Source organism: Diceros bicornis, chromosome 1, assembly GCF_020826845.1.
Source record: "Diceros bicornis minor isolate mBicDic1 chromosome 1, mDicBic1.mat.cur, whole genome shotgun sequence".
NCBI classification, from domain to species: Eukaryota; Metazoa; Chordata; class Mammalia; order Perissodactyla; family Rhinocerotidae; genus Diceros; species Diceros bicornis.
Genome location: NC_080740.1, coordinates 92202238 through 92219848, shown reverse-complemented (window position 1 = coordinate 92219848; position 17611 = coordinate 92202238). Strand labels below are relative to the sequence as shown.

At 54.4% G+C, this 17611-nt stretch overlaps 1 protein-coding gene across 2 annotated transcripts in view; it reads left to right on the top strand.

Moving 5' to 3' along the window:
• The window catches only part of ADAMTS2 (ADAM metallopeptidase with thrombospondin type 1 motif 2), a 209690-nt gene that overhangs the window by 126897 nt on the left and 65182 nt on the right, over window positions 1–17611 (top strand). For both annotated transcript variants that reach the window (XM_058547620.1, XM_058547621.1), the window contains exon 5: window positions 11846–11929. In XM_058547620.1, coding sequence (XP_058403603.1) covers window positions 11846–11929 — 84 coding nt within the window. The remainder of the gene's footprint in view (window positions 1–11845; window positions 11930–17611) is intronic.

Here is a 17611-nt window from a genome sequence, read left to right as displayed (position 1 = left end):
CTGGTTCTTCCCCTTGGCTTCTCCATCGCTTGTCTCTTCCCATTCTCTCTGAGATTTGCTACCCACCCCTCACTCATTCCTTCAGTGCATGCCTATAGAGCGCCCACTATGTGCCAGCCGCTGGCGTAGGTGCTGGAAATGCCGTAGTGAGCAAGCCTGGGGGTCCTGCCTGCGTGGAGCTCACATTCCAGTGGGCTGGGGGGAGGGCAGTAGACCCCTCCCCGGTGATGATGATGCAGGTGGAGAACGTTCCGACGGGTGGGGACCATGGCCTGTCCTTACCTCTGCCTCTTCCTTCCTGAGATGTGCTACACTGCCCCCGATTCTCGCCCACCTCCCTCCCCGCTCCAGAAGGCCTCCTGACAGCCGACAGGAGCCTTGGAGCTCCTTGGCCTCCCTGGGGAGCTGAGGGTTGTCAAAGCGGGAGCTGGAGTCCCAGTGGACGAGGAGGGCTAGGCATTGTCACTTCTTAATGACAGCTTGAGGCAGCTACAGAGCTTGCCTTGTACAGACTCCAGCCAGGAAGTGACAGCTGAGCCAGAAAAGCAGAGACTGTCTCCCGATCTGGGCTGGCATGGACTGTCACTCCTGCCCAGGCCCCCCTGGGCAGCCCCCTGTGCTGAGTTGCTGTTGAGCGACCCCGGGGTCCTGCTCTGCTGCCCGGGACCCCTTGGTGCTGCGTCTCGGAAGGGTCAGGGCTAACAGTCTGCTTCCCGGGCTCTGCATGTTCGGCACCTGGCAAAGGTCGGCAAGGACTGGGTGTTGAGTGTCTTTTGAATGAATGAATAAGTGAGTAGATGAATTCCCATAAAGTGACTGTGGTCCCACTGACTCCCATAAGAAATGGACTCTACCTGTCCATGGAAAGAAGTCCCAGTAGCATCAGTGTCCTCGTCCCTTCTCCCTGATGCCCCAGGCTGTTTTTCTCCATCATAGTTGCTCAGGTGTGGATCTCCAGCTCGTGGAGACACACAGCCTTAAGTTCAGCAGATTTGCCAAATTGCTTTCCAAAGCCTTTGCAGTGGCTCCCACTCGCGCTCATAGGGGTGAGTTTCCCATGTTCTCTGAGCCTCAGTTCCCCCCATAAAACAGGGATAATGACGCTCCCCTGCAGGGTGTGGGAGGTGAAAGGTCGTGATGTGAGGAGGCACCTGGTACAGGTCTGGGAAGGTCAGACCTGACAAACAAGGTGCATCCATGCCATCTGCCAAACCAGCCCACTTTGTCCTCGAGAAGCTCGGTTCTCATGGACCACACTTACGTGCCTTATCACAGCAAGAAGGACAAGGCCTCGGCAGCCCTGGGGCACAGCCAGCGCCCTCTGCCTGGCTGGAGGACTGGCACAGTGGAGATGAGCCTGGAGCTGGTTTTGACTGCAGAGGGGGCATTTCCCAAGTGGAGTGGTGGGGAAGGCACCACATCCTCAGCACGTCCCTGGAATGGGAGACAGCGCATGGGGCAGGCATGGGCATACGGGGCAGGGAGGCCTCAGAGGGACAGAGCTGGCCAGATGGAGGCAGCTTGGACTTGATCTTGAAGCTTTGGGAGCCAGTTTCCAAGCACTGAGGATCCCACAGCTGAGGATGCAGGAGAACCTTGCCTTTGCAGGGGCGCAGGCTCACTGGAGGGGGTGCAGTGAACAGTCTGACAAACAAGTGAGGGGATCAGAGATGGTGACAGTGCAGCAGAGGGGTGGCCTGGAGGGGAGCAGCGTCCAGTTAGCTTAGCCACTGAGCTCCGTGGCACGTCCACTGCACAGGATGGGGCAGGGTGGGCGGGGGCAGCCAGGTGTGGGGCGGGGCTGTCCTCGTGCGCCCTCCCCACCCCAGCCTGACAAACAGACGGACCTGTGGGCTCCCCACGGCCCTTCCGACCCAGGAATGATCTGGGGGGCTTGTGCCTCCAAGAACTCAGCTGACCTCGCTTGGTTCTGGGTTCCCTGTGCAGCGGAGCGTGTCCATCCGTCCTCTCGCCCGCTCGTGCAGTCCCTTGCTCCACACCTCTGGGGGCCTGTTCCTAGCCTGTGCCCAAGTGGTTGACGCACTGCTCAGCCAGGAACAGAGGCTGGCAAGGGACTCAGACAGATTCCTGTGGTGCAGGAGGCCCCATGCTACGCAAAGGGACAAGGCTGTTTCCTGCTGTGTTCTCTGAGGCGCCTTATTTCACTTCCTGGGAGGGATGCACTCGCAGCAGACAGCCCAGCGGTGAGCTGTGATGAGGCGAGTAGGGCTGCACTAAAGCTTCTGGATTTGCGGGGAGCTCAGCATTCCTCCTGAGCCGGGGACACAGGTGACAGTCTATAGTCTCCTCTGGGTCAGTGCCTGCTGGGCAGGGTCTCTCCCCTCTTCCTCATCATGAGGGGAGAGTCCTAGTGGCCATGGGGAGGCTAGCCCGAGTCCTCGCCATCTTCGCTGTGAGGGGGTGTCAGGTCTGGCCCCGGGCTCTTTCCCTGGGGTGTCCCTGCCCAGTCTAGGTCCAGTGTCGTGATGACTCGTCCACTCTGCAGCCTCTCCCAGTCCACAGACAGCTACCTCTACCCCAGCCAGCATGGGACCGGAGCTTCTTCAGCCCACATGCTCCCCTCTGGGGCTGGGGAGCCTGGCCGCTACCCAGGCTAGTTCACCCGCTCGAGCCCCTCCCATTTCTCACCTCCCACTTAGCGCCACATTGGGAATGGACTCTGCTCTTGCCACATGGTCTCATCTCAAGGGCAAAAGGGGAAGCAGGGCCCCAAACCCCCTGGGATCTATCTGTTTGACCCTAAAGGTATGTGGGGACAGTGGCAGGGATGGGGGGCCATAACCCTGGGTCTGACTTCCTGCTGCTCCTCAGCCACCTCCCGTGTCCTCCCCCATTCCCGCCCCCAGGGACTTCCCAAGGGCCACGGCACCCCCTCCTCAAGGTGCCATTTCCCCTCTCTCTTTCCTTGAGTCCAAGTGGTGATAGGGCCACAGAAGAATATGATTTACGGGAGGAATAAAATCCATTGTTGTCAGATGATGTTGTGGTGCCCAGTTGGACAAGGTGGCAGAGCTCACATCGCAAGGCTGGGAGCCGTGCCTCACAGGCTCTGAGACTGGCGGGGAGGTAGTGAGGATGCCACAAGATCTCGCCACGAGGGGCCCCTCCCTGAAGGGCTTCTTCTGGATGAGATTCCACGCTGGACCCCAGGGCTCTGGTCAGGGAACGCCGAGGAGCTGGGAGCACCAGTGGGCTCTCCAGGGCCGGGGCCACTGCCAGCAGGAATCAAGATCCCTGCCTTCTCTCTGCTTCTTCCCTGTCAGTGGCCTCCAAACAGTGGCCTCAGGGGATATCAGGCCCCCGGCCTGCAGCCTCAGCCGTGTCCTCTGTGTCCTGTGGCCTCAGCGGAGTCCGTCCTTCCCCGTGGTGCAGCATGATCCCTTTCTGATGAGTTGTCGGGCGGTGAGTGGGAAGGTCAGGCCCCGAGTGATGGTGAGGCAGTCGGTTACCACGTGGCAGGGCTGGTGGGGAGGGAGAAGCCAGGTCACATACACATACACGGTGGGGGGGTGGGGTGGCAGCAGCGCGGGCTCTAGAAAATGCCTGAGCATGCAGCTGTCCACGCAGGCCCTTCCTTGCAGCCCCGAGGAGAGCCCAGGGGGCCTGGGGTGAAGCCCAGATGGCTGAAGTTGGGGTCCCAGGGAGCCAGCTCAGGGTGTTTGACCCTTGGTCATTTGATGTGGGCTGTACGGAATGTGGGATCCACCTGGGATTTCGCTAGATGCTTGAAATACATTGTGGAGGGTGGTCCTGGTAACTGCCTAAGGGGTGAGGACTAGGACCACCTCCATTTCACAGATGAGGAAACTGAGGCCCAAACAGGCAAAGTACCGGGCCCAAGTCACAGAGCAGGATGGAGGCCGAGCCCTCGCTGGACCTCACGCCTTGGAGTGATTAGCACCAATACCACAGCTCTGTTCTTCCTTTTGTGTTTCCACTCATTTGCACAGTAAATGTTTGTTGAGCCTCCACAGGTTCTGGGCGTTGACCTGCTTCCCTGGGGTGCAGGAGCCCTGTCCCCACCCGGGGGACCTGCAGAGATATCCCTAGGCCCCAGCCAGTGTGGCCTGGTGTGGGATTGGGGGCGGGGGTGCTGGGGCCGTGCTCTGTGTGGTCTTGAAGGAGGGGCCCTAACCGCCTCCCGTTTTTAATGGCATGACCTTAGTAATTCCAGTCCTGCCCATCTGCATTTCATGCCAGTTTGATATTTTGAGCAGTGGCTAGAGTATCATGTTTGCTCTTGCCTTGCCTCCGAAGTATTTGCAGAGGAAAGAGCGGGTAACTGAGATCTGCAGGGGGGATGTTTATTCTCACGATAAGGCCTGGCTTTGGCAGCCTCATTATGCGTCATGAGACGCACGCAGATGAAAGCATTCCTCACAGAAGCCAGCAGCCCTCTCTGCCCCAGCTTCCAGCAGCACTGTCTTCCCTGCCTCCACCGCGGTGGTCTGAGCCTCCTCCTGGGGCCTCAGAGAGGCCAGCCTCTTCCCAGTTATTGCAGAAGTTCCCAGAGAAGCCACAAAGCAGATTGTGCGCCCCGCTCCCAAGGCCTCATGAAAGACTCTTCGAGGCCTGGCTCGCGCCCCCACGTGGTTCTCTTAATTGCCAAAGCTTGGCTCTGTGGAGGAGCTGATCACGTTCCCTGAAGGTTGGGCATAAGGGATAGGAACCTCACCAGCAGCTCTGCCCCGTAGAAGCCCCTCCTTGCCCAGACCGTCTCCCCACCCTGGCAGAGGAGAAAGTCACCTCTGTCACAGCCTCAGGCCACTTGCCAGGGCTCACAGTGGCCTGGGGTGGAACACTGCCACAAGAAGGCAAACTTTTACATTACCATGCAGGGCCATGCCCTTCCTTATTGTCTATTCCAAACAGGAACTTGGCTGCGTCTTCGCATAAGCAAAAGGCACATTGCAATGTATTTCCCCAAACAAGAGAGCCCTTGGCCTCTCTGCACGGAGAAGGGCTGTGGCTTTGAACATCTTCCCTCAAGGTTTAAAGATTCTAGGATCAATTTCTCAGACACAGCTCAAGGACATTGTCCCGGCTTCCCCTCCCCCTAGGTCTAGGTGGAGGAGAGCAGATTCCCACCCCCCCACACACCGTCCCCACACACATGCCAAGGGGGCGGGAGGGGGGTGGGGAGGCACTTGGGCACTTGGCTGGAGCCTCTGTCATTACAGGGCATCATGGGCCTGCTGCTGTCACACATTCTGCCCATTTCCTCTTGTTCCTCATTCTCCAAAGTTATTCACTCATTCGTTCATTCAAAACTCTTTACTGAGACCTATTGTGTGCTCCACACTGCTGGAGACACAGCAGTGACAAGGAGGAGAGATGCCTCTATATCAAGTGCATAGTCCAGTCTGGGAGCAACTACTTCAGGGGGTGTCTTAGGGGCTTGCTTTGAACAGGGACAGTTGTGCTGGGGGAAGATCATGAGAAGCCAGAGGGCACAGCAAGTGTAAAGGCCCTGAGGTACGGAGGGGCTCCCTGTGCAAGGAGCTCTGAGGCCGCCAGCTGGATCACGTGAGTATGGCCTGGGGTAACCTGAGAAGAGGCCATGGGGCTTCAAGTTTATTCCAGTTGCAGTGGGAAGGCCTTAGGGTGGGAGGGGAGGGTTGAGCAGGGGAGTAGCTGCCCCCTCCTTTGAAACACATTTATTACTATGACTTTGTTTTTTCTAATGCTCTTCAGAGATTTCAAGAATTCAGGGGCTGCAGGAGGGAAGAGGGAATTCCAGGCATGAGCCCTTGCACAAGCAGCCCGAAAGGGAGCCAGGCTTTGGGGAGGGTGGAGCTGTCAGAGTGAAGGTTCCTGGAGGAGAGGAGCTGAAGTGGGGCATGGAGAAGCCGCCCAGGGCCAGCTTAGAGAGGGCCCCGGGGCCTGCTCCTGAAGGCACCGGGGAGCCATTGAGAGTTTCAGGCAGAAGAAGGAGGAGGTCAGATCTGCTCTGAGTGTGACCGTCATGAAGAATGGTGTATGGGGGTGTGGGCAGGACAGGAGGCGGGAAGGTGCTCGGGAGCCCCTGCCGCTTGCTTGCCTGTCTGTGAGATGAGGCAAGGTCGGGGGAGGAGGGGAGAGGTAAGGGAGATGTTTGCAGGCTGCCGCTGTCTTCGGTCATGTATTTGCCACATCTGTCGGCTCTCTCCTGGGCAGAAATATTGTAGCTGTGTCCCTATTAAGGATTCAAGTGTTCCATGGGAATTTTGCTCATCATGCCCAGTGGTCCCCATGCCCAGGTGGGCCCTGCGGGCTTCTGGCTTCGCCACAGCATCTGAGCAGCATCTTGTAGGGAGCAGGAGGCAGCTGGACTCGGCGGCTATGGCAGTTTCTCAGCCCCCTGAAAAGCTGGCAGGACCCTGGGGGCCAGGGCAGGGCCCGCTCCTGCAGAGGACAAGGATAGTGGGGCCCTCGCCTCAGCACTGCCGACGTCTCACCTCCCCACAGCCCTGCGTTCTGCCATTTCTGTTCCTGACGAAGCACAGTGTGGGGACTGGGAGCCAGAGACCAGAGGGGACCTGTATGCTGGCTTGGGGTCTCGACCACACCAAGCTAATGAGCAAGAAGATAGCCCAGGCCAGCTGGTCATGGGTGGGCGGGGGGGACACAGGGTCCCACCCTCTGGGAGGGGCTGGGGTCTGACCTTGAAGGAGGCCACCTGGAGGGCTCCCTAGAAGGCCCAGCAGCTGCCGAGAGGGGCCAGTCATGGCTCAAAGCCCTGCCTCCCTGGGAGAGTAGACCGTGTGCACCGTGTCCCTGTGTGGAAGGGCAGAGGCTTCCTAGGGGAGAAAACCATGAAAGGCGCCACAGTCGAAGGCCACCACGGCAGGCGGGGCTGGGGAGTCTCGAGAGCAGGCGTCCCGGCCACCCCGCTGGCCATCTGCTAGGCGCACTCCGGACGTGCCCTGGCTGGCTCTCAGCAGCCCAGGAGGCCCAGTCGCTCTCTGAGGCCAGAGTCAGGCACTGAGCCCAGGTGACGGGAGCTGGCAGCTGGTGGGCAGTTCCAAAGACAGAGCCTCCCCAGCTCGCACCCTCACTCAGTGGCCTGGCGCCCCAGGCTTTGGCGGCCTCACCCCCACCCCCAGCAGGATGGGGCCCGTCTGCCTCACAGGGCTTTGCACTGGGTGGTGGGGTTCCTGGGGTTCTGGTCACCTCCTGTCTCAAATCAGGAGTCAGGGTCAGAACCTCCCAGTATCCAAGAAGGACACAGGACCCCCTGCCCGAGATGAGAGTGGCCGCTCTCGTCCCCAGTTGGGGGGCCAGGAGAACACGAGGGTCCTGGGCCCTGACAGGCAGGGTGTGGGCTGGGAACTGGGAAGATGGCCAGCCCCATGTCTCCTTCCTCCCTGTGGGGCCACCCTCAGCTTCCTCATCACTCGGTGGGACTGACCACCCCTCCTCGTGGCCTCAAAGAGCTGTTGGGAGCATAAAATGAGAGAATTCTGTGAACTCAGCCCCCACACCCTTTGGGATAATAAGGTGGGTTTCCTGTCCTCAGAGGGATTGTGACCACAGGCTCAGGGCCTCACGGCGTGCACTGGGGACAGGTCCTCTGGAGGTGGACCCCAGACCAGCCCTGAAAAGTGCAGTCAGAGCATGGGCTTCAGGGTGCACTACACTCCAGGCTGTTGAAGGGCCCCGGAGCCCCTCATTTTCTGGGGAGGCTCTGAGAGACGACCCCAGGACATTTCTCCCTCCCCAACTCCGTGCAGAGCAAACATGGACTGCCTCCATTTGCCAGTGAGGGACGGGCTGAGTGGGCCCTGGGTGTCCCAGGGTTATGTAGGAGGTACCCCCATTCCAATCGACATCACTCCTCACATCTGTCCCTTCTCTCCACTCACCTCTGAGTCTGAGCCCCACACTCCCACATCTCAACCGCTGCAGTAGAAACTTCAATCTACCTTCTGTAAAGGAGCCATAATAATCTTTTTAAGATGCAGTGTTCCCCTTCCTGGCCTCGTATTATCCATTGCTCTTTGAATGGAGTTGGAAGCCTTCCTCCGACCTGAATACGGATGTGGTCTGGCCTCAGGAGTCTTCTCCCACCTCCTTCCTGGGATCCTGACCCCAGGACGTTTGCACACACTGTTCCCTCTATCAGGAGCACCATCCTGGCTTTGCTGAGCTAACTCGTTCTCATTTCTCAGCTCTGAGACAAAATGCCACATCCTTAGGAGGCTCCCCATTCCCCCCCAGGGCAGATTCACCATTAATATGCCCTCTGGGTTCCCTGCCTTTCCCTTGCAGCCCTCATGACATGATTGTGGAGCTGGTTTTGTTACTTACAAATGTCCCTCTCCACCTCCTGACAGAGGGCCAGCTCTGTGCTGGTTCCCTGCTGAACCCGGAGTGCTAACATGGTGGCTGGTGTGCAGTGCGCTCATGGCTCTCTGCTGGGTCTGCGACGTGGGCCGTGGAGAAGGAGAGGCCAGGCCAGGCGATTCTAGACCCTGGGGGTGGTGGGCTCTATGAGAGGCCCGGGGTGGGGGCACTCAGTTTGAGAAGTCCCATTGAGAACCCATGCGGGGCCCGTTGCTGGGCTAGGGGGTTATGTGTGGCAGGATGGACATTTAGACACCAAAACTCAACCCTGGGGAGAAACACAGCCTTCTTTAGTTCTTATATCCCAGGATAGAAGGGGAAACATAACCTGGCCCGTGAGGCGTGGCTCAGGCTCTTCCTTCAGGGGGAATAGTCAGGTCAGAGGTTAAGCTCCAGCTCTGGGCTTGTCTTAGCTTGGGCTGCTCAACAAAATACTGCAGGCTAGCGGCTTAAACAACACACATTTATTTCCCACGGATCTGGAGGTTAGAAGTCCAAGATCCAGGTGCCAGTCAGTCTGGCTGCTGGTGAGGGCTTTCTTCCTGGCTTGCAGATGGCCCTGTCCTCACATTGACAGAGAGAGAGAGCAAGCCCTCTGGTGCCTCTTCCTGTGAGGGCACTAATCCCGTCATGGGGGCCCCACCCTCATGACCTCATCTAGTCCTCCCAAAGGCCCCAGCTCCACATACTGTCATGTTGGGGGTTAGGGCTTCAACATGTGAATGTGGGGGACACAATTCAGGCAATAACAAGACTGTTTGTCCCTATCCCTCCTCCCTCGGAGCAGGGGTGTGTGCATGGCTCAGGTGCCCTGCATCTGCATGCGTCTGTCCCAGCATGCTCTGCCCTGGGCAGTGACCCTCCAGGCTGAGGTCCTGTAGTTGGGGTCGGTTGGGGTTGTTCTCTCTGCTGTGGCCATGCAAGGAAGTCTGCTCTCCTCTCCTGCAGGCCACCAACCCCTGGGCTCTCTCTGAAGCCCCACAGTGCCGCCCGCCCCAGGTAACCCTGCAAGCCAGCCCCCAGCATCCTACCCTCTCAGACTTCTCACTGCCAAAGCATCCCGTGTGTCCATTTCAGCTCCCTGAAGCGACCCCGTGAGGTGAACCCATCCCCTCCCATGTCCCAGACAGCAGATTCAAGCTCTCTCTGCTGTCGTCTCCTTCTCGAGTATCTGTTCTGTACCCTCTCTGCACCCTGTACTCAAGGCATGACCTGAGGGTCGGGGCGGAGGGAGTCAAGCGAAGCCGTCACCCAGCCTCTCTCTCCCCTTTTCTCCCCCCGGCCCCCTCCAGCTGCAGCCGCACCTCCCGGTGTCCCGCCTTCTTCATTTCTGCACCCGACTTGCAGTCCAACTCCCTGAGCCAAATTGGCCCGGCTTTGTTCGTGAGAGATAGAGTGATACTTTGGAGACAAAAACCACTTTCTCTTGTAAGAAAAACTGGCTTTTAGGGCTATTGTCTCACTGTGGACTAAAAAATTTAGTTTGACCCTCAAAGCTGGGCGAGGATGTCTGTGCCTTAGCGGGTGTGCACCTGCCCCCTTGACTCCACTAGGGGGCTGCGGGGGAATACGATTTACTGGCAGTGAGAAAACCAACATTTTACTGTTTTTGCAAACATCATTCCATCACACGTGTGGAAATTTAGTCCTCACAAAGCTTCGTGAGATGAGGACGTTGTCCTTGTTTACAGAAGGGATGGCACGGCCTGGGTGAGTTGGCAGAGTCTCCCTGGGGTTCCACCCTATCAGCAGCAGGTGGCCAGGTGGGCCCTGGGCATCTGGCGGACACTCAGGGGGCAGGTGCGGGGTGCTGACCCACCTCTCCAGACTCGTGCACTGAGTCCCAGGGACCATCCATGCTCCTGTAGGTCTCTCAGTTGCCCCTTCCCTGCTGGAAAGCCAGGTCAGGGTGGGGAACCCAACTGTAGTCAGAAGGTAGATCTGCTGGGAGGAAGCTCCTGGCAGGGGCTGAGCGTAGGGCTAGATGGGGGCCTCATGGGGGCCGGCGTGCACAGTAGCTCTGCCCTCCCTCCTGTTGGTGCTGTCTCGACACACAGCAATGATGACAGCGGCCACCAGCTCCTTGTCTCGCATGTCCTGTGTGCCTGCCCATCCACCCATCATGATTTGATTTTCCTTGTTAACTCTCAGATTCCCTGAAGAGTCTTCCTACTGTTTATAGGCAGCAATTACCATTGCTTGGATAGAGATTCTAAAAGCTGGGGTTAAGAGGGGGTATGGCTCTGGCCTGAGATGGTAGAGTGGGCCCTGGGAGGCTCGCTTGGCCGGATCTGCCCTCACAAAGGGCTATTCAGCAGCCTCTGGACTCGGTCTGCACACGGGGTAGAGTGCACGGCCAGTCCATGCCTCTGCCCCCATGCTGATGTGAGTGGGTTAATCCCTCCAGTGGGTGTTTCCTGAGCACCTGCCGGGTGCTGCTGTGTCCTGGGTGCTGGGACACACAGGGAAAATATAGGTGACTGTGCAGCTCACAGGCCGGAGGGGGTCACAGAGAGCTCAAGAAGTAACGGACACTGGGGATCACTGAGGAACAAACCAGAGCTGGGGAGGCCCTTCCAGGAGGAAATGACCATGAGGCTGGGCCGCCAGGAGGAGTATGGTTTGGTCACCAACAAAGTTGGTGGCAGGAAGGAGTCCATTCCAGGTAGGATCCTGGGTGTTTGGGGTTGGGGTCAATGGGAAGGAAGGCTCTGTCAGCCTGAAACCCAGAATAACCTGACCGAGGTTTTCAGAAGGTCATGCTGGCTGTGCTGTGGAGAGTGAGGGCTTCTCATGTTTTTTTGCCGTGGACCCCTTTGACATCTGGTGAAGTCCATGGGCACCTGCTCAGAAAATGTTCTTAAATGCAACAAATAAAATACATGAGAATAAAAGAGTGATAAAAATACAGAAGTTATTTTTACAGTTATCGAAACAGAACACGCAAGTACCTTTGTGACAGACTGATGTCTGCTCTTGATTCACACGTGAGAAATTAGATCTGGCGGTGGGTCTAAACGACCCCCTTTCCCGGGGGTGATGAGCATAGATAACAACTCACAGCCGCCTGCAGCACTGTGGAGAGATTTCCGCGGGGCAGTCCCCGCACTGTCCGTGCCACTGGGATTCATTGCCCACATCCACCCCTGAAGGAAACACCACATGCAGTCAGAGGCTAGAGCGAATTAGAGGTCAGTGTCCCCGCCCACGGTCAGGCTCCAGGGGGAGAATGCCTGCACTGGCAGGAGGGGGCACTGAGGAGAGGGGTGCAGCAATCCAGGCAGGGGTGGTGGCTGCAAGTGGGGGTTGCAGAGGGAAGGGAAGGGATGGACTCAAAGTTGATGGTGATGCCGAGGTGTAAAGTGTGGGAAAGAGGAAGGAGTTGGTGGGGTCCCAGGGGTCTGGCCCAGGGGCTGGTTGGGTGGTGATGCCATTTGCAAAACCAAGGCTGGTCCTTGGGCCTGAGATTCCTGCTGACCCCTCCCTGGTTGTTTTTCAGGTCAATGAAATCTATCACGATGAATCCTTGGGGGCCCACATCAATGTCGTCCTGGTGCGGATAATCCTGCTGAGCTACGGGAAGGTGAGTGAGCACTGTGGACCACTACCCTGCAGACACACCAGAGCCTACACCCACTGTGGGATGAATGGGGCTCTCCAGGGAGGCACAGCCTGCTTTGAAAGGGTTTGTGTCTGTTAAAACCGCCCTGCCTTTCCCCAGCCGCCCTGTGGTCCCTGTGGTTCCTGTTGTCCCTGTGAGCCAGCATCATACTCCTGCTCCCCTTTCACCTCACCCCTTGTTTTAAAATGTAGGTTTTATTGTTATTCAGGTGTGGTGAGGCTGACGATCAGGATGTGACTGCCATGGAAAAGATGGATTATGACTCACAGATCACACCATGCAGGGCCACATGGGGAAGCACCAGTGTCCGTCAGGAGGCAGAGGGAAGGAGGGGGACCTGTGAGCAAGAGCTTATTGTGGTTTCTGCAGGAAGGACCGGGTGAGGCAGGGTAAGCAGGCTTAGATTCTGCCAGTTTGAATAATTTCAGCAGCTCTGGGACACAGGGCTGCCCCTAGCTGTCTGGTACCTGGCCTTGGATGATTAGGGCAGGGGATAGTGCCCAGAGTGCAAGAGCCCGATGAAGGAGGTGGGTGGGGGTGGCCTCTGGATTGGGTGGTTTGCATTTGAAAAGCATGCCCCCTAGTGAGTTGTGTACTGTCTCTAGGAGTCAGCTACCCTGGGAGGGCAGTCCCTCCAGGGTCAGCAGGCCCCAGATGTCAAAGCATCAAAAACATGTAATTAATACACCCCTCACTTCAACTCTTGCCCACATCTTCAACCCATGTCTTCCTCTTCTCATGCACTTAGCCTCTGCCCTAACTGGCTCTCTTGCCCTCCTTTCCCCCTCTTGCTGTAAAACGTGGAAGCATCTTTCCTAGCAGTGTGCACAGGTCTATACAGCAGGGTAGAGAGCCCCCAGAGACAGTGACTTGAGATGGGAAGATGAGGGGGTGCCTCGCCAAGGGAGATGGTGAGGAGAGAAGGGGCCCGGCGGTGCCAGGCAGCTTGCCAGCACTTTACACATATGAACCCATGTAATCCAGGGATAGACGGGGACGCAGAGCTGCGACCATTCTCACTTCACAGATAAGGACGCTGAGGCTTAACATGGTTCAGTGGCATGCCAGGTGAGTGGCCAATGTCATTTGGCTCCTGGGGAGTCGGGCTTCCCACCCTGGCAGCCAAACTCCAGAGTCCATGGTCTGACCTCACTCAGTGTGTAGAAAATCAAATCATAAAAAGATCAGGTGCACCCACCATGGTAATTTATGTAAAGAGTTAACTCCTTTTCTCAAAGACAGAGAGTCTCAGTCTCAAAAAGTAAAATCAAACTGCACACAACTCACAAAGCCCACAGTACAAAAATGACAATGAAGGGCTTGTGTGACCGGACGAATTCCAGGAACAGTGCACCTTGAGCCCACTCTCCTTCCCCTGGGAAGCATGTCACTCTCAAGTGACAGAAGCGGCCACAGCGAGGACACCAGTCGTGGTCCTTTATGCACCCCACAGAGAACATAAAATATGCCTAAGCAAACCATCAGAACAAGCAAGAAATTGATGAAACCTAACTGCAGGAGTCTTTCATACCCTTTTCAAGACCTTTAACAGATTACATTTTAAAAAGCATAAAAGTTTTGAATAATATAATGAATAAAGTTAAATTAACAGTTATATCATTTTTTTCTTGCCCTACAGAAAGATATGCCTTTTTTTGGAGAAATCATAGAACACTTAAAAGTTACAAAAGTACTTTAGGTCATAAAGAAAATTTCAGTGAATTTTATACAGCAACAACCATTTGGGCTATATTCTCTGACTCAGTGCCCCAAAAGCAGGAGAAGGAGAAGGATGTATAAACTGAAAAAATCCGATTCTTTTGAAAATTTTAAAAAAAATCTCCTAGGAAGGAGAATATTAGAGCTGCAATTGCATGTCATTTAGAAAACTAGTGAAAACAAGAGCACTACAGATCAAAACCTATGGGGTGTGATTCAAAGGTGTATTCAGAAGCAAATTCACAGGTGCTTTCCATGATTACACAAGAAAGAATGAAAACAAGTTAACCCAGCATTCAACTCAGTAAGTTAGAACAAATGTCAACAACAACCCCGAGCCAAAAACCTAAGGAAAGCAAAACTGAGGAAATAGTTCAGAAAGTGCAGAAATCAATAAATGAGAAAATAGAAAGAAACAACAGAATCAATCAAGAAAGCCTTGGGAAAAGCAAATCTCTGGCGTATTTAATCTAGAAACACAGAGGGGAATCACAAACCAAAGATTAGAAAGGGTGTATATATATATAATCCTGGCAGGGGAGAAAGCATTCGAGGCAGTGGTTGGGAGATCTCCCCTTGGGCCTTCTCCCCACCCTGCCACTCGGACGCCCACTGGTGATCAGTGGAGGAGGGGATGTGCACGCCTTCCTCTGTAGGTGAACCAACTAGGAGAGCGGCAAGAGGCTCATGGAGCTCTTTATCCCACGTGGCCTCTAGACCACACAGACACTGTGGACAGGGGGAAGGCTGGGGGTGGGCCGTGCCCAGGGATCCCGTTCCAGCCTCCATTCACAGGCAGGGGTCCTTGGAATGTCCCATAGGACTTTCCTCTGTCCCCACTGGAGTAGCTGTCAACACATTCCCTCTCTCTCCACCTTTCCGCCCCTTCCTGAGGCAAGGTCCTTCCAGCCTCTCCATTCTGGGCTTGGGACCCCTCCACCAGGACCCTCCTGTGTCTGAATTTTCAGGCCTTTAGCCTGAGGGATGGGCGTAGTTATATCCCCCTCGTCTCTCTTTCTACCGCTGGTGAGGGGAAATGGGAAACTTCGGGTCTTGGGGGAGAAGGCGGAGAAGTACCACTGATTGGTCTGGGCACTGGGTGGCAGCTTGCATTTCCCCTAATTGCTCGCATATTGATTAAAAAGAAAAATTTGGAAATTGTGCACAGTTAATTGCTTACCAGTGCTGGCAAAGCTTTGGCTCTCGTTTGGCCTAAAGAGTGTCTATCTCCTTCCCAGTATTGATTACTCGATGGAACAAAGCCTCATTTATTTTAACCCAAAGCTGTTTCTACTTGTTCTTTTTTCCTAACTGCTGCAGGCAGGGAGAAGGACTGTGCGGTCACAGTCCGACATTTGCAGAAGACAGTCAAAACCTGAAGGTGAGAATTTGAGAATCTCTGGGTCAGGAACCTGGAGATCCTGGGAGATCAAGGATTTCCTGGGAAATGGGAATATTTCAAAGCTAACTCCAAACAATGTAGAAAACACCATAGTAAGTCTCATAACCATGGAAGGAACTCAAGTTCTTCACCATCTTCAAAGTTATCTTGTAGAGACCTCTAAATAGGGAGTCAGATAATCTATTTTTGCCAGCACATTCTTATTCATTTGCAAGGAATTATTAAGCAAGGATAATACAATACCATATAAACTTCTTCAGAATATATAAATATATATATTCTGAAATTCACACAATTTATTTTTATAGCCAATGTGATTCCTACCTTCAAAGCTGCCAAAAGTAGCATGTCTAAGACAAAGTACAGACCTGTCTCACTTCTAAAAATGGTGTAAAAATCCTGAGGCCTTAAGAGTTTAATTCAATAATACATATGAGAGACTCCCATCACCATAAAATAAGGTTTATTCTAGGAATGTGGCAACTGTTTAATATCAGGAAGTCTGTTCATATATTTCATCACATCCGTCTGCCTAATGACAAACCTAGTCATCTAACAAACACTTTTCAAAGGGCTTCTGTGTGCCAAGTGCTGTGCTGGGTGACTGGCATGGGCCCTGACCGCAGCGCTGCCTCCAGAACGAGAGGGACAAACAACAAGCTCAGGGCTCCGTGGGGAAAGGCAGGGCAGGCGACTGGAGAAGTGACTTTTCAACCACAGGAAGGGAGTGAAAGAGGGAAGTACCAGCATAGGGATGTTTTGGGTTCAAAGACTGGAAGAGGAGAGAGGGCAGGGCGGGTTGGAGAAACAGAGAGCAGCTGAATCTGACTGGAGGGAAGAATGCGAGGATGGAAACAGCAGAAGTTGGTGCTGAAGAAGCGGGAAGGAGCCGATCGCGTGGGCCCTGCGTGTCCCGCCGAGGGGTCTGGTTCTCTCAGGAGGGCAGTTTCCGGCAGGAGGATGACATGATCTGATCTGCATGTCTAAGAAGGTCCCTGGGCTCCTGTGTGCAGAACGGGTGGTGGGAGCTGTGGCTTAGGAGGGTGTGGGTGCCATCAGAGGGGAGACAGTGGTGGGCTGTCCTGGGACCATGGCCATGGGGGTGGAGAAGGGAGGACAGACAGAAGAGAACTTTAGGAGGCCAAGTCAGGAGGGCGTGGGCGCTGATGGGTGAAGGTGGAGGACACCACGTCTCCGCCTCGGGCAGCCCAGTCGACGGTGATGCCGACCCCTGAGATGGAGAACACAGGAGGAGAGGTGGTGTGTGGAGGAGAAAGGCTATGCGTTCAGCTGAGATGTGTTGAACTTGAGGTGTCTGGTGCAGGCCATCCCAGTGGGACGGCCAGGGAGAGGCTGGCGGGGGTCTGGAGCCTGGAGAGAAGAGGTGAGCGTTGTTTGCAAAGGCCTGGGGGGCGCACAGGGAAGCACGCCCAGTCAGGGGGCACCTGAGAAACAGCCCAGGAACCCCTGATGCTGAAGAAAGACGCTTGCAGGGCAAGGGGCGTGAAGGGCTGCACAGGAGCTGAGAGTAGCTCCTGGCTTTGAAAATCTGTGAAAACTAGTAACAGATGGTAACGTGACAACCAAAATTTTATTTGTGAAAAAGAAGTGCATGTTCCTAAAAGTATTCTACATAGCTAATTCTTAGGATGTCCGTGGATGTTTACACAGGAAAATAGAAGGGTTCTACGGCCAAATAAATCTGGGAAATGCTTGTAAAACAAGTATTCCTGACAGCAGAATTCCTCAGAGACTTCACTGTGGAAATGTGTGTGGTGACTCTCCGAGAGAGGGATCAGTATGCAGAGTTTCTCAGACCTGTTTCTCAGCCGAACCATTTTCCTCATGTAATCAACATTCTACAAAACTTGCTTTGGAAAATGCTGCGCTCATTGAGGCAGTTACAGTAAAACTGGCCACAAGAAAGAGACATAAGTTTGTTAGTGAGGTTCTGAAAATTCTAGACAATGTCATATGACATGAAACCAATATCGGAAAAAAGCGGACAAAATTATAATTGTTTGCTGATAATTATGTGCCTGAAAACCCAAAAGAATCTATTGTAAAACTTTTAGAGTTAATAAAGGAATTTAGTGACGTAGCCAAATATAAGATAATTATACAAAAATCAATAATTTCTGTGTAAACCCACAATGCCCTGGTAATAGGGATAATAGGGAGAGAAAAGTTCCCTTTACAGTAGTAACCAAAAATATAAACTATCTGGAATAGTTCTAACAAGACAAATACAGGGCCTACAGGAAGAAAATTGCACATTGTTAATGACAGGAAAAAAGCAAAAATGGATGAAGAGATATAGGCTGTTCCTTACAGGAAGTCTAGATATAGCAGAGATGTTGATTTTTCCCACATTAATAATTGGACATTTGATGAGGTGATTCTAAGATTCATCTAGAAGCATAAACAGTCAAGAATGGCTGGGACAGCCTTGAAAGCCAAGCAAATAAAAAAGTATTTACTTCAAACATCTTGTAATGCAAAAATAATTAAAATCTTACTGT